Source organism: Penicillium bovifimosum, assembly GCF_028826915.1.
Source record: "Penicillium bovifimosum strain IBT 22155 chromosome Unknown utg000001l_segment0_segment0, whole genome shotgun sequence".
NCBI lineage: Eukaryota > Fungi > Ascomycota > Eurotiomycetes > Eurotiales > Aspergillaceae > Penicillium > Penicillium bovifimosum.
The window spans coordinates 38,498-60,027 of NW_026622710.1; the positions used below are offsets into that span (position 1 = coordinate 38,498).

Consider the following 21,530-nt stretch of genomic DNA (forward strand, 5'->3'; position numbering starts at 1 on the left):
TCACATACCTCATTAAATCAGATTTTTGTATAAATGTTCATTCCCGGACCGAAGTCCAAGTCCAACAGTGTGAATAACACATTCATCATGATAGGTATGACCATGTTGAGGCAGGGGATAAGGAGATGAGTGATAAATTACCTAGAGATTCTGTTAGAATGGGTCTCAACTTGTCAATTTGACGTAAAGATTTTCATGACAAGGGCATTGGTTCAGGTGACGAATTCTCAACAAGTAATCCACTTCCCAGACACCCACAGAGTTTGTACGCTCCGTTTTTGTTAGGGCGAATGGGAGATGGGTACGTTATGTCCGCCCGTTCGTTCAAGATTTCTTCATGCTAGGCAACAGCCGCAATGGAGGTGAGGGATGAATCCAAGTGTGATTTACCTGAGCGATAGATTGTTAGTCGAAGATCACTCAATCAATGGTTTGTAAAAATGATAATGATGATGTCGGGTCAGACAAGGCTGAAACTTAAAAGTATGACAGATTCAACATGGATCTTCTGCTTGAGGAATGCCTTTGCATGTCTATAATATAATCATCCCCGGGGTTGGGGCGAGAGCGGGAGTCTTTTCTTACCTTTTGAAAATATTGCTAGAACTGCTCGCAGCGCAGAGGGTGACCTCAGGCATTGAGTCCAGCTGGAGTTTGTGCCATCATTAGACCCAGTCCAGACATTAGACCCAGTCCAGACTGGAAAAAGAAGAAGAAAAAAAGAGAATCGAGAGCTTGAGAATCCCAAGCGATGCAGAAGGAAGGAAAAATTTTACAAGTGGAGCTCGCTATATAAACTAAGGCGGTCGGCTACGGCAGACGCGTGCGACCTAGGGCGTTGTTTGTCTTGGCATCAAACACCGGCGAAACAGTAGGGCCGAGTGGAGCGTACTAGTTAGGTTGACTTCGCCGAATAACTACGGTGACAGCAAGAAACAGACCTGATTCTGGCTTACATCGGCACATATTGCGCGGGTTATCTGCGTGTTAACGCGCAGTCACCGAGAACTCGTCAGAACCTGTCAGGCGCTTTGTTGCACATATCCCGTGTCCTCCGGCCGAGTGCTGGTTTACCGAGTGCCTCAGTCTTGGACAAGATCTGGTTATCCTGGTCGGTGTCGGGACGTCAAGAACAGAAGACAGGCATATTATATGTGGCGCGCTTCTCTAAGTTTCTCTTTAATACTGAATACTCTCGAGGGCTGCTTGAAGACCCTTGGTGGACGGCAAAAAGAGAACAGTGGCGTGTGTGGGTGCTGATCTCTCGGTGGGGGCAAAAGGAGTAGCTTCCTGGGACAAAGTTGAAAGAGCTAGCCTGGATTTTGAGTCTAATGAGGCTCCTTGTCACTGATCAGAAAGGCGAGGAGCTTCTTCTAGCGAAATGGCACGTTTCGAGTTCTCGGATGAATGAAGTAGTGCTCCGAGGATGAAAGGTGAATGAGAGTCAACAATGCACCGAGACTCCCCTTCACTCTGTGCTCAGGTCGACTATGAAATCATAGATATAGGGCTCATGTGGGTGAAGGTACAAGTGCAGCCACGTCAGGAAGCCCATCATTGATCACGGAATTAGTCCAGTTTGTGCGGTCAAGCATCGTAGATATCTGGAGAATCCCAGCTAGCCACCTGACGTCCTAAAGAGCTCATTCATTCGTCATCAGCCTGCTGAATCATATATCTGAGTAAAATTGACGTAAATGTGATGATTTATCAACCTACCATTCTGACCTATTTGGACTCGAACCTGCGCTCTTAGGACGACAAGGCTACCTAGTATTGGAGTATTGTTGACACAAACGAAGTCAAAATGCCCACCAGATGGAAATTGAATACAGGTGCAGAGATCCCAGCCATTGGATTTGGCACCTGGCAGGATCAGTCAGAGCAAGAAGCTGCTGTAGCGGAGGCTATCAAGGCGGGATACCGCCACATTGACACTGCACGCGTGTAAGTACTTAGACCTTTCTTCTTGGCCGGAATGGGCAGTACAATCAATCTTCGATGCTGACTACGGATTAGTTACGGCACCGAGGAAGCCGTCGGTAATGGCGTCAAAAAAAGCGGCATTCCACGAAATGATATCTTCATCACCACAAAGCTCTGGAACAACAAGCATCACCCTGACGATGTGGAGTCAGCTCTGCAGCAGTCCCTGAATGATCTCAAAATGGACTACGTTGATCTGTATCTGATGCACTGGCCTGTAGCTTGGAAGCGAGGCGAGGATCTCTTTCCAAAGGAAAATGGGAAGCCGGCCATGGAGTCCATTGACATCGTCGACGTATGGTGCCATCTTAGATCCCGTGTTATGATGCCAAGAGTGCTGACAAAAGCCCAGACGTATAAAGCAATGGAAAAGCTGCTGAAGACCGGCAAAGCCAAGGCGATTGGAGTCTCGAATTGCGACCAGTCTGAGATGATGCGCCTAGTCAATGAGTGCACCATCGTTCCTGCTGTGCACCAGATTGAATGTCACCCATGGCTGCAGCAGCATGACTTCACAGAATGGCATCGAAAGCATGGTATACATGTGACACACTACTCGCCGTTTGGAAACCTGAACACCATTTACAGTGCGAAAGGCAAAGGTGGAACTGAGAAGCTCGTCGAGGAGCCCGTGTTGATCGAGATAGGCAGGCAGTATGAGAGAACGGCTGCTCAGGTTGCCCTTGGTGAGTTGGATCTGTCCATGCTGCGTTTCAGGATGCTAACCGCGGTGTGTGGCAGCTTGGGGGGTTTCGCAGGGTCACTCAGTGCTGCCAAAGTCCAAAACACCTGCAAGAATCAGGTCCAACTTGGACGGAGACTTCAAACTCAGCCCGGAAGACATGGCGAAGATCGCGCAAATTAACAGGAAGATCCGTTTCAATGACAGCAGTGGCGAGTTTGGCAGGGATTTCTTTGTTGATCTGGAAGGAAAGTAGTGGCATATTTGTTGCGTTCGTTTAAAATAAAAGCAAAATCCATTCCTAAAACAAGTTCATGTACTTGTAGTCTTGTACACAGTTGTAATGTGTAATGTACCTAGCATAAACTGCGCTGATGCACTTGAAATGTGGAGTCTGGACGTCGGATCGAGCCTCACATCGATGACCATGCTCTGTGACGTCATCCACAGGTCGAGCATGGGCAGTTTGATATTCTTTCACTGAATGACAGTTTCAACATCCCAGTCATGTCGCCATCTCATGGTTTTGTTTTAGTAACCCCGGCCTCGCGAGGGTTGGGGTTCGCCTTTGCACAGCAACTCTTGGCACGGACCCAGCTTCCCGTGATCGCAACAGCACGGAAGAACTGCGGCGAACTTCAAGAGAGACTATTGTCGAGCGATGGCGTAGCCGAAGATGCGGAGCAGAGACTTCGCATTCTTCAAGTCGATGTCACAGGTAATGACACAGAATCGGGAACCGCACTTTCTTGACAGCACAAGGATAACCAACTTCGCAGACGAGTCCACGATATCCGCGATGGCAGAGACAATCCGGGAGGAATATCCGGATACCCCTCTCAGGCTGGGACTGACCATCCCAGGAATTCTACACGTTGAAAAATCTCCGAGTGAAATTGACTATACCAATGCACTGGACAGCTTCAAGATCAACTCTGTTGGCCCTATGCTGTTCATGAAACATCTCTCCCAGTTCATCCCATTGAAATCCGCTCCAGCATTCTCCAAATCAGCATCTATATCTGCAAATAACTCCCGCCAACCACTACAGCTACCCTCGCATGCCATCTATGCCATGATGGCCGCTCGTGTCGGCTCGATATCCGACAATGCATCGGGCGGATGGTATTCATATCGGGCAAGTAAGGCCGCTGTGTTTCAATTGGCTAAATCGTTCGATTTATATCTGCACACGAAGAGTGGACAGAGGGCAATGGCTGTTGCGTTGCACCCTGGGACCGTGCGCACGGATTTCACGAAGGAGTTTTGGGGTGGCAGGGGAATGTTGGAGCCGGCCGAGGCAGCTGGAAAACTGTTGGAGGTTTTGATGGGCCTGGCTCCGGATGCCAAAGGAGGGCGAGGGAGGTGTTGGGATTGGAAAGGAGAGGAGGTTCTGCCATGAGCTTGTTTCAAACCTCATTGTCTTTCCTCCCGAGTTGTTGGGTCGATCCCGGAGCTGCGATTGTATGGTCCCTTCAGTGTACACCGAAATATACAAGGACGCATCTCAGCGGACACTGAAGAGGCCACAGAACTGCAGACCAAAATGACCCCTTAACTAGGAGCCACAAAGATGGACGCGTTGGTGGGGAAAATGAACTATCCATTGACCATTCACGCGATATCACGTGACCTCACGTGAACCCACGCACACTTAAATTCCTCAACCCTTCTCCAGCTTTTTCTTTCTTTTTCTTTTCTCCAGCTTTCTCCCATGCTGTCCCCCTTGGGCACCTGTTGAGACCATGGCTGCTTTCTGAATGGTGAACCTTGTTCCATCTAACCTCTGGGACGACCTGGGAGACGTTTATCTGCAGTTTTATGGCGTCTTCAGCGTCCGTTGAGGATCACTGAGTGGTCTTCGATGTACGCTGAAGGGGTCATAGAGCTACAGCCGAATGTTCTCAAGTCGTATCGAGTCAGAAGACAGCCTTGTCATGGTTGTGCCCTGAGTTGTAAAAGGATGTCATATGTTCATGTTTCCTGCTGCAACAGAAGCAATCTTGTGCTTTCAATCGCCTGTTCGACTTCCAGGCTGAGGCGGCCTATTTGATAGTCAAGAATTTGATCTAATCACCTTGCAAACATTCTCCTTCAATGTAGTCCTGGCTTGTCTTGTTACACTCAATTGAGCTCTAAATCCTCTTAGCCTTCCGTGCTCTCTCCTACTGCCACCAATGTCACCGCAAACTTCTTGAACACGCCGCATGTGTACTTGCAATCTCCTATCCACGATGTCTTGGCCGCCCAGAATGGCACGCTTTGGATTCGGGACTCCTGCTCTCAAGAGCTTGATACTCATCACCTATCATATGTCTTTACCCACTCCACAATTTTGGGGTATACACCTCAAATACATGTATCACTTTCATACTATACCACCACCATTGCTCTATGCTATTACCTAAAATTAAAGTTGATATGGAAATCATCATTTAGGGCACAACCGAATTTTCGTTTAGTATTTTGTGTAGTAACCTTTTGCAACCCGCACAGCTGCTTTGCGGTATCGAACTTGAGTACACCGGCACCGCCCAACACCAGTCAAATGGAAAGGCTGAGGCCCTTCACCGGATACTTCTCAACAAAGCTTGACCCTCACTCCACGTCACCAACTTAGGTGAGCTCGAAATACTGGAAGGAAGCACTTAGCACCGCGTCGTACCTTCGAGACCGCTCCCCGTCCTCTGTGCTCGACAACATGACTCCATTCGAGGCCTGGCATTGGTTTCAAGCCTGACCAATCACACACTTGAAAATTCGGCTCTGAACCCACTTTCAGAACCCGGCTGCCACCGGACGTTAAAAAAAATGCAACAACAACAACACCGGCTTCACCGAGATGCCCCGGGCGTTCATGCCAGGCGCGGGTTCACGGGACAGAGAGGGAGTAGGCGGCCAGGGCGAAGGGACGGGACGGGGAGCGGAGGTCCAGGAGAAATATATTCTCAGTCATGGAGCAGATAAGTCGCCCGGTACCGCGTTTGATTTCCGCGCCCTTTTCAGTGAGTGACCGTAGCTCCCTTTTTCACAAGCTGGGAGACAGATGAGGTTGACCCCGACGCCAGGCGAATAGCGGGCATTCGTGAGAGAAAGTGTGACATCGCGGCCAGCGACACGGCATTGAAGTTTGACTGTTCCAAGGCCGATGGTCTGGCATTCCGCATTGCCAATACTAGCGAGCGTGGGGCCATCCACCTTCTGAAGATCGGAGAAGGAAGGGTTCGCAAAGGTGTGGGACGAGGCACCGGAATCAAGAAAGCAGTGACCCTTCATCTAGTTGGCGATCGCGGAAGAGTCAAGGGCCATCATGACCGACTCGGTAGGTTGTGCATTACCAGCTGTGTCAGCGCGACGCCGTTTCTGCTCCTTCTTGTCTGTCTTTGGATTCAGGTGTGGGTAGAGCTGGTAGCACTCGGACTTCTTGTGCCACACGGTGCCGCAGTGGGAGCAGAAAGGAATCTTCACGGTGATGTCTTCACCTGAGCTGCTGATTAAGGTCATCTTGTCGGACTTCGGGCCACGAAGGCCACTCTCACGAGAGCGAGAGACAATTCGAAGGACGGTTGTTCTCCACGGTTGTCGGACTCCTCGGTCAGAATGGCTCGGATGAGGTCATCGACCTTCATGAGCGGAGTGGTCGTGTCAGAGCCGATTCTCATGACAGTGCGGCCGGCTCTCTGGATGGTCTTGAAAAGGTTCCACTTAGAGTCCAGGCCAGCCATGAAAAGTGTTACCCACTGTGCCTCTGGGTTGTCAATCCCGAGTCGCTTGGTTTGCAAGCGGATATCGCGGAACTCATTTATATACTCGTTGATCCGATCGTACTTCGAGGAGTCAAGTTGACGCCTACGAGTTTCGAGTTCAATAAGTTGAGCGTCGGGGCTCAGAGGGACGCATTCCTCAGTATCACTGAGAAGTTTCTTTCCCCTAACTGCATTTTCGATCGTGGCATCAAGGAAGATGTGCTGTCAGATTCAGCTGATCTGGCCGTTTCGGATTCAGACTCGGTTTCTTCAGAGTCAGAGGGACTGGAGTCAGAGACTTCGGAGTCCGATATTTCGGTCTCGGAGTCACAGTGACTTGACTCAGTGTCAGTCGACGAGAATGGAGGGGGCAGGACTTCAGGGGCAGCTAACTTCGTATGCGTAGCACCGTTCTTGTGAGCATGTAGATGGGGCTAAAGGGGGTGTTAGATTATTTGCTGCGTCACTGTACTTTGAGGGGCGGCGCCGCGGCTCGGGCCGGCACCTTTCCCGGCGGTGTCTTTCTTTGCCGGCACAACTCGGGGAGTAGTAGCCTAGTAGGTCACGGACTCACGGCACGGGCTCCAGTCCCAAGAAGCGCCGGAAGGTGAATCACGCTAAGGTGCCATTGCGCAGCTCAAGTATCGTCCTGGCGAGTGGCGACGCCGCGACGGAGAGATGCCACAGTAGTTGCCTGGGGACCAAAGGTAACAGGTTCCAGTTCTTGGCGGAATTCCCGCGGATAGATGAGACTGAGAGTAACCCGGGCTCAGGACAACCCCCGGAATACCGAATGATAAGGAATAAATACCTATTGAAGTCTTGAAGAGGGGAACGCTCAAGGCTGCTGGCTGTGTGCTCTGAGGCACACGCCCACGGGTCGATTCAGCAGATACCACCTAGCATAGACATCAGACCAGAGGTAGCAAAGACTAAAGAGATTGGGCGCTTGCGCACAAGTAATTATCAACTAAAGCTACCTCGCGACTACACAGTATAGCGGCGATACACAGCGTGGAAAGGCCACAGTTTCTGCGCAAAAGCCACACACAACTGTGTCCTTTCCGTCGTCACCCAGAGTCCAGACTTACTCCGTATTCTTACTTCAATCGCATGTCTCAAGCAAATAGTATGTGGTTCAATTCAAAGAAATGCTCTATATGATGCAATGCAGCTTCCCATGCTAAAAAAACAACGGTAGGTGTCTAAGTCTAATCAAAAATGCAAGCCTTCATCGAGTTAGGCTGGATATACTCCGACGCGTTGCGGAAGCTGGTGAACCCCCAACGAATCTGACCAGCCATGGCAATCTCAACATCCAAGTCCTTGGCAAACTGCCACGCAAGACCAGTATCACGCTGGAAAGCACGACCAACAAGGATAACATCAAGATCATCCTCATTCAGGATCTTCTCCGCGAAGTTTCCATTATTAATCATACCAACAGCAGCAACAAGCATCTTATCACCGACAGCCTTTTTGACAGCAGCAGCAAAAGGAACCTGGAAACCAGCTCTGGAGGTAATCTTCTGAGCAGGGTGCAAACCACCAGTACTGATATCGATCAGATCGACAGCACCTTGAGAAGCAAGCGCACGAGCGAACTCAATCGTATCCTCAAGCTTCCATCCCTTCTCAGAGGGCATGCTCTCCTCGAGCCAGTCGGTGGCTGAGATACGCAGGAAGACAGGCACATTCTCGCCAACAGCGTCACGGGTCAACTGAGCAATTTCCAGCGGCAGTCTGATCCGGTTTTCAAAGCTGCCACCGTATTCATCTGTGCGCTGGTTGGACGAGGGGTTCAGGAAAGACGAGAGAAGGTAACCGTGAGCATTGTGAATCTCAATGAAGTCACAGCCCGCAGCCATAGCACGCTTAACAGACGCAACCCAGGCGGTTTTGAGCTCAGCGATATCCTGCAGTGTCATGGCGATGGGCATGGGATCGCCCTCAGCGAAGGGGATGGCGCTGGGAGCCTTGACGTTATCAGTCCATCCGCCGACGGAGTTGTTAGCGACAACGCCACCGAGCCAAGGCGCAACGGTCGATGCCTTGCGGCCGGCGTGGGCGAGCTGGATACCGATCTTCTGGCCCTGGCTGTGTGCAAACTCGACGACCTGCTTGAGCGGCGCGATCTGCGAGTCTTTCCAGAGACCCACGCAATGCGGGGTGATGCGGCCCTCAGGGACGACTCCGGTTGCTTCGATGATGAGGCTTCCTGGACCGCGCTGGGCGATGGCACCGTAGTGCGCTAAGTGCCAGGGGGTCATATGGCCATCTTCGGCACTGTATTGGCACATGGGCGCCAGCTGGGGGTCATATTGTTAGCTATGCATTTGGACAGGGTCTTGTGGGGAATCACATACGCCCAATCGATTTTGGAAAGTCACTCCTCTGATGGTGAGAGGCTTGAACAGCTTGGGAATGGGCTTTCCGCTCGTTTGAGGATCGCGAGCTGTGCCTGCCGGAGGGCTCTGGGCAGGAGTGTAGTATGAGATGCCCTCGGCGGGCTTGGCGGAGACGTCAGGCCAGGTCATTTTGATAGTGCTCAGGTATTATTATTATCAGCTTGATGGAATGTATCCTGTCGGGAGAAGACTCTGGATTTATACACGATCTACTGTGGGGATAACTATTGAGCGCTGATTCATCATCTGAAAATTTGAACATTGCTTGATGATCACCATCTGGTTCTAGAGGCGCTGAAATGACAAGCGATCCACGGCAATTGAATACCGCGCTAGATCCACCCCGTTTTGGCGCATGGTCCATGGATCAATTTGTCAGGGCAGGCCGGCAGGGGCGAAGCACAGGGGCGCAGAGGAAAAAAAAGTCACCGAACTATCTCCACCCGGTTGAACAAGAGCCCGATGGCTTCCCGAGGTTCCCGAGTCCGGTTCCGAGAACCTTCCAAAACGTTCTAGCGTTGATTATGGAACATGACGGCAGGCCGGGAGCTAGTTATCAAGGAACCTTGGGAACTATTGTTTAACCTTATGCTTTGATTCTGAGAGATTGAGCAGTTTGTGAATCAACCCTGAAGAAATCGATACCCTGCCATAAAATGAAACACCAGATCAGACGCGGCACGTGTCGCAGTCGGATTATTGGGGCAATTCGTAGGGATATAGCCTTGCCAGTTGGCGGAAGGTTTGCCAGTTGGCGGGATGCTTCCACTACCAGTTGGCGGGGAGCTCGCTCACTGGACAGAAGATTTTGTTGATATTCTATTTAGAAAGGTACTCCACTGTACAGATGTCCTGTTCACTTTGTACTGTGTATATAGTTAATGAAGAGCGAGCAACGCGAACCTGTCTGCGAACCAGGTACGCCACTGGGAGTAGTCAGTAGTGGGACTACGGGAGAGGAGAACACAGGGGTTGTCTAGAAGGGGAGAAGTGCGTCTGATTGTCCTATCTCCTATCCATGCAATGAAGCCTTTTATATCACAAATGCTGAGTAATCCTACACCGCTCATTTCATGATTTCACCACGATGTCGCAGTTCTCCCACTACAATAGTTAAAACTTACAGGTACATGCTTGACGTGTCACCTGGGTGATTTGTCTCGCCGAGCCGCAGGCCCGGGTTGGCCCCTGTGGCCCTTCCCCCCCTACCTAGCCTTAGAGGGCCCAGGCAACTTCACTTATCTCCTTCCACCTTGTTCTCCATATCCCATCATCTTCGAGATATCTCTATCTAGCCATGGAGACTCCTATAGTAGCCGTAGTTACTGGCTCCGTAAGTCTCCTTCCTCTATCCCAAGCCGTTTCTGACCATGATCACAGAACCGTGGCATTGGGCGTGCCATCTGTGCTGCGCTGCTAAAACAGACCTCACGCCCCTTGATTCTATATACAGTCTCTCGTGCCGGGTCCTCCTTTGACCTGACAGACTTGACTGTTCCCCCAACCGCCAAAATCTACCCTGCTCAACTGTCACTCACCGACCAGGACAGTATCACTGCCCTCAGCAAGAGGATCAGCAACGAACAGAGGGGCTGCGATATTCTCATCAACAATGCCGGAATCTACTATTTCCAGGAGAAAATCCCTGCTGCCCAACGCCAGGAAACTCTCGATGTGAACTACCGCGGAACTCTCAAGGTAGATCACTAAATGTTCTACTCCAGTTCATCCCTAAGTTCTAACTAACAATCACCAGGTCTGTCAAGCCTTCTTACCAATTATGCAAAAGAACGGCCGCATCGTCAACGTCTCCTCCCAAAGCGGCGAACTCAAATACTTCCATCCTCGCTTGCAGGCGCAATTCTCGGATCCCAATCTCACTCTTTCCGAGCTAGACGCTCTGGTAAATGAGTACAGCGTACGTTACCTTGACTGTTTTGCCACCCTTTGTGCGGAAACTAACCGCCCAACTATAGGATTCTGCGGATCAGAATACTGCGATGTCAGAAGGCTGGCCCCCTTTGGCCTACTTTACCAGTAAGGCGGCTTTGAACGCCGCAACGCGCATCCTGGCCCGCGAAAACCCTCACCTGCTGATCAATTGCTGTTGCCCTGGGTGGGTGGGCACCTCGCTGGGTATGCAGGCTGGCCAGCCGCCCAAGTCTGTTGGTAAGCGCGGCTCTCTCTGTACCCGCGGACGTATCACTTACTGTTTTCCAGAAGAAGGAGCAAGAATTCCACTGCGTCTGGCAGTTGGGGATATCGGCGGGATTAGTGGGCGGTACTGGGCGAATGATTCGGTGGCCAGTACGGGCGATGGGAAGGTTAAGAATTTTTAACTGCTTTTCACTTCCAAACGAGCCCGAGTGAGGTAAAGCAGTTCCAGAGAGAGTAAGACGAGCCTTTCTCGCAAAAAGAGACATTCAGAATGATATCTAGGTATAAGGATGGCAAAAAAACCATTCAAAAAACGAGAGACAGACACTAAAAAGGACATGAAAGAAGACCGCTCGACGATACACCTGAGTCACCAGCTCCAAGTTCTAGGGAAACACCCCACTTCACCTAAGAAGCAGCGACAGCATCGCGCTTAAGCACACCACCAGGAGCAAGCATTCCGGTCCGGTCAATAAGCGCCCGGGCCCGGATATAGGGGTCAAGTTTCCAGTAGTTGTCCTTGAATTCATCAATAACAGCCTCGCGGCGCGACGCCAGCTCCTCCACCTTTGAACCCTCTTCCTTCCCATTAGAAGCCGAGCTGGCAGAGACCCAGGCTGCCGTGGCAGCGAGCACGCGGATGCCAATCATCACGCGGTCATACATGATCGCGTCGCGCGTCTCGGTATCATCCATTACGGCATTTTCGTTTTCGGCGGGCTCGACGTATTCGTAAGTCCAGTTTTCGTCGCCTCCGAATTCTTTGGGGATCTGATTTCGGGGAATGAACTTGTCTAGGTCGGCGATTGAACGGGTGAAGTGTACTTTGGATGCGACAACCGGGTCCATCCAGCCGTGGATGAGTTTCCAGATACCTGATTCACGCAAGGTGGGCTGGTGAGTATGCTACCAGGAAGAAGCGGGGATGCGAGAATGTGTCACTTACCGGAGAAAATCCAAGGTGCGTTGTGGATGAGCAATTGCCCCAGAGACTCTGGATAGTTTGCCTCGAAGCACTTGAGAATGAATTTAACTGGTGGGAAGTCCTGTTGGGAGGCATTAGCACAAGCCCAGTTGTTCGTAATCTGATTGCGCTGCTGCTGGTCTTACCATGTTAGATAGACTGAATCCGGTCAAATCGAAGACAATTGTCTGTGTAGATGTCAGTCAGAGTCAATGAGTTGCCACGCATCGACTAAACATACCCCCGTCTCGATAGGGTGAGCCACAGTAAGCCGTGTTGACTCAATGACATGAATGATATACCGCTCAAGAGCTTCCTCGCTTTGAGCACCTGGCTTGTGAATCTTAACTCTGACATAGTTGACAGGCCGGCCATCCCTGTCAAAGCCATGGAGATAGCTCTTGCCCGACTTGAGCTGGTTGATAAAGTCGGCACCGTCCTTCCTATCCTTCGGGGTTGCGGTGGCACTTAGTGATTGCTTCAAAGCGAACTCCTCGCCCCGGGGCAGGACTTCTTCATCGACTCCAGACTCTTTCCTCCAAAGGATGTTTGACGCCATCATCGCAAATGCTTTGCCGACATCCCATTTCCGAGCGCGCAAAAACCGGAGCAACAAGCTGTCTGGGTGCTCCTGCTTGATCATCTTCAACATTATAAAGACCATATCCTGAGGCGTCATGCCAGACAAAATCTTCTCCATGGACTTGATCTCCTCTTCCTGGACGCCCAACTTGCGGAGCTGGGCGAAAAGCGAAGAGAAATGCCCCGCGGTGACCTTTCTGTTGGCGATTTCTGAGATTATCGTTTGCTTGGCGTCTTTGTTCATGAGCGAGTCAACCTTGTCGAGTGACTTTTGCTCCGGGTTCTCGGCGCCGCCTTCGGTGGTTGTCTCTCCGTTGGTATGGCCATTGGATTGGGTTGGTGCAGTTCCATTTGATGTCTGTCCATTGGTGGCTTCACCCTTCAATGCGCCGATGATGGCCTCGACTGTGGGTTCATTTATATTGTTCAAAGTCTCGAAAAGCTTGCTTGGGGTGCCCTCCGGAATTGGGACGTCATATACCGATGACAGAATATTTGCAGCAGAGGTCAAAAGGACAGTCCAAAGTTCCAGCAACTTCTTGTTTTGAACGGGAGTGAGATGGCCGAGGTGACCAGAGTTTAAGTCGATAGCGGGTGCCATTGTGTGTGTGTGAAGTTCGAATGCGATGCAGACTTGATGTGAGGAACTCCCCGCGTATTTAGCCCCAGATCCGCTGGTGGGGAATCTTACCCAATGGAATATTGACGGCGCCACATGAATGGAGCAGCTGCCTCGGCCGACCTCTAGATTCACGGGCGAATCAAAAATACCTCGGTGATAACGATTTAGTCCATCTTCGAAGCATATTGACGCTGGGACCTATTCTTGTTGGGACCCTGAAACAGCCATGATCCATGGTTCTGGACGGGTCTGAATGGACGTTCGAGGGGGAGGGTGCAAAAGCGACGATCCCCCGTAATGCGGAGATAATCGTCGCTTGCAGGGATCAGATTGGTTCATATATTCGCATCAACATGTAAAATTGCGTCATGAAGCGGTGGCGTAGGCATTTCCCCTGCCTCCAGAAATGTCTGTCACCAGCTCGGTAGTTCAATCCCCACTGCAGATCAATCTTCCCCACAAAATCACAATCAATTCCACCTGTTTATGCCTGAGAGGCTGAGACGCTACTGCGATGATAAAAGGGAGTGAAACGCCAAGCGAACTGAGAAGACTTCGAGACTCTGTAATACGTTCACTGTCCAACAGGGCATACCCCGGAAGAGCAGAAGATGTCAAAATCACATGCGTGGAATATCCGGGGAACTGTCCGAGGACGCTTAACTGCTTTGGGTATGCAGGGCGAACCTTGGACGCCCCACGTGGGAGAGGTCAATCTTCATCTGAGCCTCTGAGCCTCTGAGGCATCGTAATTGCACTTTTGTAGGATCCACGAGCAAGTTACTTCAGCATCCATTTCCTGGACTACGGGGAGTCTGGAGATCCCTCGGCAGTCGCCTTCAGGGTCCGACCATAGGCATTGGGCATTCTAGAGAGGGGATGCCGATGAGCTAGAGAGGTTTAGAAAGCAAGACATGTCTGACATTGGGTTCTTCCATCCACTATCCAGGATGATCCCATGCGAGAATCACCAGAGTAGTATATGAGGACCTGTGGGCTTGACGCCGAAAATGACTGCTTTTGAGGCCAGAAACGGCTGCCTTTGGACCCGTACGGAATAACTTTGGACATCTAGCCGCCCATTGACTTATTGACCGCCCATGCCCAGGCTGCCCTACGGAGTACAGTACAGTATTTCGCATCTTTTGCATCCGCCCCTACGAAGTCCCATCCCCTTTGACATGTCTCATTAGCGCCATTTTGGACAGGATATTTTCATTGGTTAGCTAGCTCCACCGTTTTCTTACAGATTAGTACATAGTCTCATATCCCTGAATTCCCACGCACCGTGACGTTCCACTTAAACAAGAACGCGCTTTATTTACACATATTCATACGCGTCTCATCTTAGCCCGGTGCGTTGTATTACTGTACTCTGTAGGGAAGCAAGGGGCAGAGAAAGGATGCTAACGGAACTAGCGTCTTACCAGCAAAGGGAATAGCCTATCATAGCGCTCAGGATTCAAAGTCCAAACCCTCTCTTGGTGCCTGAAACCTGAATTCCACAGCACTGCTCTCCACACCGTTCTATCTCCTACTGCCAACCCAGCCAGCTACACACTGTCTAACCATCTCTGAATCACCTTCTGACCACCCAGCCAGCTACACACACTCACACGTGACACATCGCCCGAAAAAGAGTCTATCAAATCCATCCCCTGGGGTACATCATACGCCTCTAAGGCTCGTGAGGTTCCTCTATTTCGCGTGACAGGATCATAATGTGCTATTAGTACTGTCTACTATCCATTCACCAATCACCATATCTCCATGTGCCAGCAGAGAGGCGGAAGCCATCGGAATCGTCGACAAATGCCGCTGCGCGCATGCCCAGTTGGGCAGTGGTGCTGCTGAATCTACTGATGCCAGGAAGAACAGCTTAACATCCCTGAGGTTATTCATGACTACCATTACATGGGTAATGTCGATATAGCGAATCAGTACTGGTCTTATGAGATTCATCTGCTCCTACTTCGTTCCCACTGTTATCCTTCTTTCTTGATGCTGCTACTGTTATTGCATACCGCATTCGATATATCGCCAAAGAGCAGCAGGGACAGGCTAAGCCTAGCCAATTAGAGTCCCGCAAGAAGCTCCACAAAGAGCTCTTGCAATTTGCAAGCCAGGCAGCACGGCAACGGCCAATCCAGCAGACCGAGGCTAGATTCCGCCAGCGGATTAGCCTAGGGTAGGTGATCTGCTTGTGCTTGGTGTCAATTCTAAATAGCAGCATTCTATAATATTCTATAATATAAGAGAATGTTGCCTCGGATCCACTTTGAAAACTGCAGCGCTTCTGCAGATGCGGATCTTTGCCGATTCCGCTTTAGTGTCCCCACTGCCTGCCTTTCCATTCGTTGCTCTCTTTTTCTCGCCTCATCATTGGCCTGTTCCCTAAGCACTTACCCCCTTTGGGTTTAGCCTATGACATCTCCTGGCTTTGTTTACCTGTTCACGCGTCTTCCATCTCAATCCTACAGCCTCTTACCTGTTCATACTACAGCCTTTCGCCATGTCCAATCCTATCTCCCCAACACCACTGCGTGAGCGTCCGCCGCCGAAAACGCCCGCCTGTCTACCAAGCGCTGTAGCCGGTGCCGTAACAAACGACCCCTGACTGCGGTCCTCCACGACAGAAATGTCGGCTTAAATCCTGCCACAGATGCCGTCATCCCCAGTCAACACAGGTCGAGAGCGAGGCCCCGTACGTGCCAATACTATTGATACTGCTGAAAATCATGCCGCAAGGCCCAGACTCGCCAGTGCACTTGCTGCGGCGGCATTCACCCGCTATTGACTTTCGTCGACTATTCACGGCGCCCCGAGCCCTTCACTAACTGTGCTACATGCAGACCGCAGCGTCCCCCCGCCAGCCCTTACCGGTATGCAGCCCTGCTTCATTGTGTGATCAGCTTCCTATACCCCAATTTATCGACCTGGCGCGCCGCCGCCAGCCGTTTAAGTTATGCCCCCGTTGCCCACCCGCCGTGGCGACGCCCATTGCATTTCGCTCCCAGTACCGCCCTGGCACCGTGCAGAGACATGATCTTGGCCGTATGGAGCACGCCTGCCGGCAATTCACCCCCGCCTCCTTATCTACACTCGCTTTTTACAAGTGCTGATCCTCTACCTCAGTATATCCCCAGGTCTGATACCGTGGAAGAGCTCTGTGATGCCGTCTACCCCGCCACGGCGCTGTCGGCAGTCGCCGGAGTCCTATATACTTTTGCCGAGCGGTCGATTATCACCATCCGTAACGACGCGGCGACAGTGTTCAAGGACCGGTTGATTGGCCATATGCCCCGCCGTTCGAGGATGTATTGGTCTGCGGATCGTGCCCGGGATGGCTCTGCCAGGGATCAATCCACGCTGACAGACCACCCTCCGGAGTATCTACATTCCATCAATATCCCCAGCCTGCCGCCGTCGGAGCTGGCCTTGAAGGTCGGCGCCCCGATTATGCTGATCTGGAACCTACGTCAAGAGGGCGGCCTCTGCAACGGCACCCGTCTCATCATCACGGGTCTGTATGATTGGAATATCACCGCCCGTATCATCGCCGGCGACTATAAAGCGGCGGAGTACACGATCCCGCGTGTGCCATTGGAGACGACCGAGGGACAGCTATCCTTCACTCTCCGTCGTGTACAGTTTCCGATCCGTCTCTGTTTCGCTATGACAATTAATAAGAGCTAGGGACAGTCGTTAAAAAGGTGGGTGTGGAGTGACCAAACTATCGATCCTACACGTAGAGGCCTCGCATGCAACAGAATATGTACTATTTCCAGAGGTCGTACAGCGCTTCCATACAACGGAGTCAGCTGTACAAGTTAGTTAGATGTGGGGTTGCCCTTTTCTTCTCGCGTTATCATTGGACCTGTGTAAAACTGCATGCCCGCCTTCTGTTTAGCCTACTCTCGCGATGCCCAAATGAAAATGTCCTAACTATCAACCTCCTGCGATTAGCTTACTGACTACGGACTTCGCCTTCAAGCCTCCCGAGCGAAGCGAGGGTAAAAGGCTTGTCAAGTAAGAAGAGAAGGAGCGGGAACTAAGTACGCATAGACCGCAGATGGATCGCGTACGAAGACAGGTACTGATTCGATATCGACACCACCCATGTAATGGTTGTAGTCATGAATGAATTTGGCGATGTCTAGCTGCTTTCTCCAAAGACCGGCAAATTCAGCACCACTGCCAAAGGGGCCCCCGCGTAGCGGCATTTGTCGATGTTGCGGACGGCTTCCGCCTCTCTACTGGCACAGATATCTGGCGAATGGATGGTGGATTATGTTAGTACGTAGGGCGAATGTCCTGCTAAATTGACTTATTGGACATCTTAACGGTATGCTTCGTACGGCCAAAGCAGCGAATAGGTCATCGTCTCGGTGACATGTTAGCACAGGTGCTAGTATCAAGAACCCCGTAGACCCGAGCATACAGACTTCTACAATTTGCCCTGTCTTTGGCTACTACTAAGTCCTTTAGTCTCTCATATTGGGACTGCCATATATGACTAGTAGAATCCATGGTTCGCGCGGCCATTAACCTGTGTCATCTCCATCTTCCATACCGGCTACTCGCTAAATAAATGAACCGTGATGGAAGCACATGTTTTGTATTGAGATGTTTGTACATGTATTGGCTGGAAGAGACGAACTTCACACAGCCTGGAAAGACTGATAGCAGGGTAAAACAAAAGAGCCTCGTAGGCCACAGGGGTATCATCAAAGTAAATTACAAAATGCATCCAACTCCACATGCTGGAGATGTGCAAACAAATGTATGGTTCGACTCATCTGCATCCACAAGTGGTGATTCATCTGAACGTGCCTCCATTAGTCCAACATGGGTAAAGCCATCTTTCTCGTAGATCCCATCATGTTGTAGCCCCCGAAATGGTTGGCGTGGGGTAGGAGAAAGTAAAGGTGGACAAATCGATCCAGAAGATGCCACCAGCCCTGTACATGTTGTAGCCCCCGAAATCGTTGGCGTGGGGAAGGAGAAAGTAAAGGTGGACAAATCGATCCAGAAGATGCCACCAGCCCTGTAAAAACCCCGACAGTTAGCAAAAGAAGCTCAAACCGGGGATGGATATGTCCTACCAAGGTGGTTTGTCATGGGACGATTGTGAATGAGGGCGAAAGCCCAGAAGCCGTGATTGTTCGACGCAGACCGCTAAGAATGTTGTACAGCGGTCTGAAGGCTTGAAGGTAGACCCAATGTCGAATGGATCATCCATAGTGAACGGCCACTTTCCAGTACGACCCTCTCCCATTAAGCTTGGGAACAGACGAGGATCATGAACGCGGAGTCGGAGTTTAAAAGGAGGAAGGGACCCATGGCCGTGATGTTTTGGAATCGGCCGGTTTGAGTGCAGAGCTGTGGAGATGACCAGCTTTCTGTCGACTCATGTACCTCTGGGGCTCATCACTGTGAGCAAGCGAGGAATGAGTAAGGGCCCATCGATAAGGAGGATGGATGGGCGACCCGGGCATCTTTGATGGTCGGCCGGAGGAGAGAGAGAGAAGAGAGAAGAGAGAAGAGAGAAGAGGAGAGAGAGAGAGAGTCAGAGGAGAGAGAGGAGCTGGTGAGGATGACCATAAGGGCAAGGAGCTGTAACTTGTAAGGTGTGCTCAAACCAGCGGAGTGTCGTCCACAAGAGATTGTTTCCAAGGTGGAATCGCCGTGCCCTAAAAGAGCTTGTTCTTTGTCTTTTTCTTGTCTTCTTCGAGTTTTTTTTTTTTTTTTTTTTTTTTTTTTCTTTCTCTGTTCTTTTCTGTTTTCTTCGATTTTCTTTTTTTTTTTTTTTTTTTTGTTTTCTTGAAAGGGAAATGGGAGCCCGGCCTGTGGACTCGTCAGTGCTGTTGTCTCAAGGGGAACATTGAATAGACTTACATCGCCAGTATCCCAATAAAGATTTCGACGCATTTTGTAGAAGCATGAGGCTTCTACTCAGCAAAGACGGCCGTTGGACTTGTAGGTTGACGGTTGTCCCAGTCAGCCGTTGTCGCTCACATCCGGTATCCGGCCTCGAAGAGGTTGGTTGTAGTTGTTGTAGTTGTTGTTTTGGTTTTTGGATTTTTGGTGTTTTTTTTTGGATTTAGGGGTTTTGGGGGTTTCTTTTCTTTTCTTTTCTTTTTTTTTGTTGTTGTCTTGGGCCTCCAGTGCAGCGTACTTGTGGGTGCTGTCCCTCAATCTCCGAACTCAACCACCATCAGAAAGCTTCTGAGGACGCATGACACGGCCTCTACCTACACAGCTTGTATCAGCAACCCGAGATGGCCTAAGACGCCCCAGAAGGACCAATCAACCCTCCGAAGAGAGAGGTGTTCCTTCTAGATTGTCCCAACCAGCCATCCGGTTCGCTGATACAGGTCCAACACACCATCGACGCATCTAGGCTTTACGCTTTCGATGACGACGGCGGCGGAAGGACCGCTGTGGAGGGACACCATTATCATGCGCACCCGTACCACAGTCGTCAGGAGGATCAATGCCTATTTGCATAGACACGGGAGCCGAAGAAAGAGGACCACTCTGCCGCTCCTGCTCCGCCAGATGAGTGGGAACGAAGACCGGAGCCAAAGCCGATAAAGGCACGCCGCGCGAGGTGTACCTTGAGCGGAAGAGGCTGGAACAGTAGGCTTGGGATACGCCTGTTCCAGTTCCTTCTCGCTCGCCTCGAGTAACCTCCGCTTAAAGCGACGTCTCTTTGCTTGCGACGGACGGTTCTTCCTCTTCCTCTTCTGGGGGGACCCATCACCTTCGATATCCGCACCCTTCGCATTCAGAACCTCAGCCGAAGCCGAGGCATCGTCCTGCTTAAATGCATCCATCCCAGGTGGGTTCCCGGGAAGCTGACAGCCGCTGCCTGTGCCATTGGTGGTGGTATCGCGGGCCGACTTCCGGTCCCGTGCCTGCTCACCCTCCGAGCGGATCCGGTGAACCCAGATACCCCCAGCGTGAGAGAGAACAGACACGTGAGACACCGAGTCGGGACGACTGTCCACGGCCAAGACCCAAGCAAGAGTTTCATCCTGGAGATCCATCAAGCCGGCGATCAGAAAATCCAACTTGTCGTACAAAGTTGAATCTTCCTCGGCCACAAGTTGCACACGGGCAATTTGCGGTTGGCCCTCAAGATCGCCCAGTATCCGCTCAGCCAAGGTCCGGACAACAAAGGAAACAAATCGCCGTGTGTAAGCAATCAAGGCCATGGGACCTTGGACAAAACACCAGACAACGACACACAGCAGGGGGACGAAGAGACCTTGCCCAGGGCCTGATTTGAGCGGGTGGATGTCGACAACTTCTTCGGGAAGAGAAGTTGTCACTCCGACGCTACACCAGGCCAGACCCGGGATGGGTACCTTGACACCAGTTGGAAACCAGGACGGCATGGTATCGGCCCGCGTAAGCGGGACCATAACATCCGTTACAGGACTGATTACCAAGAAGTCGGTCGTGTTGGCATACCCATGACCGTCTACGACACTCACAACGGCATTCACAACGGCACTCACAACGGCATTCACAACGGCACTCACAACGGCAGTATCACCGGAGTGAGGACGCTGGGACATCAGAGTGTCCACAGTGTCATAGACGATCCAAGACCCCAAAGTCAGCTGGACAGCACCAGACAGACGCTCCCTGAACGACATCTCTGGAACAGTGACCCCCGGAATGGGGAGCCACTGACTCCAGAGAGTCATGCCCAAGCAGATCCCTAGGAACGGGATCAACAACATTTTTTTTGTATTTTTTTTTGTTTCTAGGGAGGGAAGGTCAAGACATTAGTATATACTTCATACATCTCAAACGAAGATAGAGTCAGGTTAAGGTGTCATAGGTGTCATCACATCTCAACATAAGTGAGGGTAGGTGAGGGCAGGTGAGGGCAAGGTGAGGTAGGGCCAGGTGAGGTAGGGCCAGGTGAGGTAGGGCCAGGTGAGGTAGGGCCAGGTGAGGTAGGGCCAGGTGAGGTAGGGCCAGGTGAGGTAGGGCCAGGTGAGGTAGGGCCAGGTGAGGTAGGGGAAGTTGAGGGACATACTTTGAATAGAAAATTGATGGAAGCCGGTGAGGCCGGAGAAGTGGATTGAGCGAGAAAAGGAATCAAGTCACAGCGGGTCGTGCTGTGAGTGAAATCAAAGTGGTTACTTGGGGAGAGAGAAGAAGAAGAAGAGAAGAGGAGGAAGATGGAAAAGGATGGGGATTATATAGACATCTGGGTCTTCCAAAAGGGAAGGGACCAAAAGGCAGCAACTCAGAACAATAGCAAACGCTGCTCTCATTGTTTGCTTGTGGTTTCACTTGCCCCCTTCCTGAAAAGGCAAGAGCGAGGTATTTGTCCACATGATGAGTCCTTTCCCACTGCCAC

The 21,530-nt window shown here is 51.1% G+C and overlaps 9 protein-coding genes across 9 annotated transcripts; 4 read left to right on the forward strand and 5 right to left on the reverse strand.

The window, feature by feature from the left end:
• Positions 1 to 1,807: 1,807 nt before the first annotated feature.
• N7515_000020 (aldo/keto reductase) lies at positions 1,808 to 2,924 on the forward strand (the record flags this gene model as incomplete). The annotated part of the gene is made up of 3 exons (XM_056660764.1): positions 1,808 to 1,947; positions 2,020 to 2,672; positions 2,728 to 2,924. The coding sequence occupies 3 exons, from the start codon at positions 1,808 to 1,810 to the stop codon at positions 2,922 to 2,924; spliced, it is 990 nt and encodes a 329-aa protein (XP_056525930.1).
• Positions 2,925 to 3,377: 453 nt separating this feature from the next.
• Positions 3,378 to 4,070, forward strand: N7515_000021 (uncharacterized protein; the record flags this gene model as incomplete). Its single annotated transcript, XM_056660765.1, has 1 exon — positions 3,378 to 4,070. The coding sequence occupies one exon, from the start codon at positions 3,378 to 3,380 to the stop codon at positions 4,068 to 4,070; it is 693 nt and encodes a 230-aa protein (XP_056525931.1).
• A 1,550-nt stretch (positions 4,071 to 5,620) lies between these two features.
• On the reverse strand, positions 5,621 to 5,944 carry N7515_000022 (uncharacterized protein; the record flags this gene model as incomplete). Its single annotated transcript, XM_056660766.1, has 1 exon — positions 5,621 to 5,944. The coding sequence occupies one exon, from the start codon at positions 5,942 to 5,944 to the stop codon at positions 5,621 to 5,623; it is 324 nt and encodes a 107-aa protein (XP_056525932.1).
• Positions 5,945 to 7,529, reverse strand: N7515_000023 (retrotransposon Ty1-copia subclass; the record flags this gene model as incomplete). The annotated part of the gene is made up of 3 exons (XM_056660767.1): positions 5,945 to 6,158; positions 6,221 to 6,580; positions 7,519 to 7,529. The coding sequence occupies 3 exons, from the start codon at positions 7,527 to 7,529 to the stop codon at positions 5,945 to 5,947; spliced, it is 585 nt and encodes a 194-aa protein (XP_056525933.1).
• A 96-nt stretch (positions 7,530 to 7,625) lies between these two features.
• Positions 7,626 to 8,951, reverse strand: N7515_000024 (NADH:flavin oxidoreductase/NADH oxidase; the record flags this gene model as incomplete). Its single annotated transcript, XM_056660768.1, has 2 exons — positions 7,626 to 8,723; positions 8,781 to 8,951. The coding sequence occupies 2 exons, from the start codon at positions 8,949 to 8,951 to the stop codon at positions 7,626 to 7,628; spliced, it is 1,269 nt and encodes a 422-aa protein (XP_056525934.1).
• A 1,168-nt stretch (positions 8,952 to 10,119) lies between these two features.
• N7515_000025 (uncharacterized protein) lies at positions 10,120 to 11,161 on the forward strand (the record flags this gene model as incomplete). Its single annotated transcript, XM_056660769.1, has 4 exons — positions 10,120 to 10,155; positions 10,203 to 10,520; positions 10,579 to 10,740; positions 10,799 to 11,161. The coding sequence occupies 4 exons, from the start codon at positions 10,120 to 10,122 to the stop codon at positions 11,159 to 11,161; spliced, it is 879 nt and encodes a 292-aa protein (XP_056525935.1).
• A 226-nt stretch (positions 11,162 to 11,387) lies between these two features.
• On the reverse strand, positions 11,388 to 13,126 carry N7515_000026 (CRAL-TRIO domain-containing protein; the record flags this gene model as incomplete). The annotated part of the gene is made up of 4 exons (XM_056660770.1): positions 11,388 to 11,854; positions 11,926 to 12,025; positions 12,090 to 12,131; positions 12,185 to 13,126. The coding sequence occupies 4 exons, from the start codon at positions 13,124 to 13,126 to the stop codon at positions 11,388 to 11,390; spliced, it is 1,551 nt and encodes a 516-aa protein (XP_056525936.1).
• Positions 13,127 to 16,444: 3,318 nt separating this feature from the next.
• On the forward strand, positions 16,445 to 16,843 carry N7515_000027 (uncharacterized protein; the record flags this gene model as incomplete). The annotated part of the gene is made up of 1 exon (XM_056660771.1): positions 16,445 to 16,843. The coding sequence occupies one exon, from the start codon at positions 16,445 to 16,447 to the stop codon at positions 16,841 to 16,843; it is 399 nt and encodes a 132-aa protein (XP_056525937.1).
• A 2,703-nt stretch (positions 16,844 to 19,546) lies between these two features.
• N7515_000028 (uncharacterized protein) lies at positions 19,547 to 20,901 on the reverse strand (the record flags this gene model as incomplete). The annotated part of the gene is made up of 2 exons (XM_056660772.1): positions 19,547 to 19,781; positions 19,805 to 20,901. The coding sequence occupies 2 exons, from the start codon at positions 20,899 to 20,901 to the stop codon at positions 19,547 to 19,549; spliced, it is 1,332 nt and encodes a 443-aa protein (XP_056525938.1).
• Positions 20,902 to 21,530: the final 629 nt, after the last annotated feature.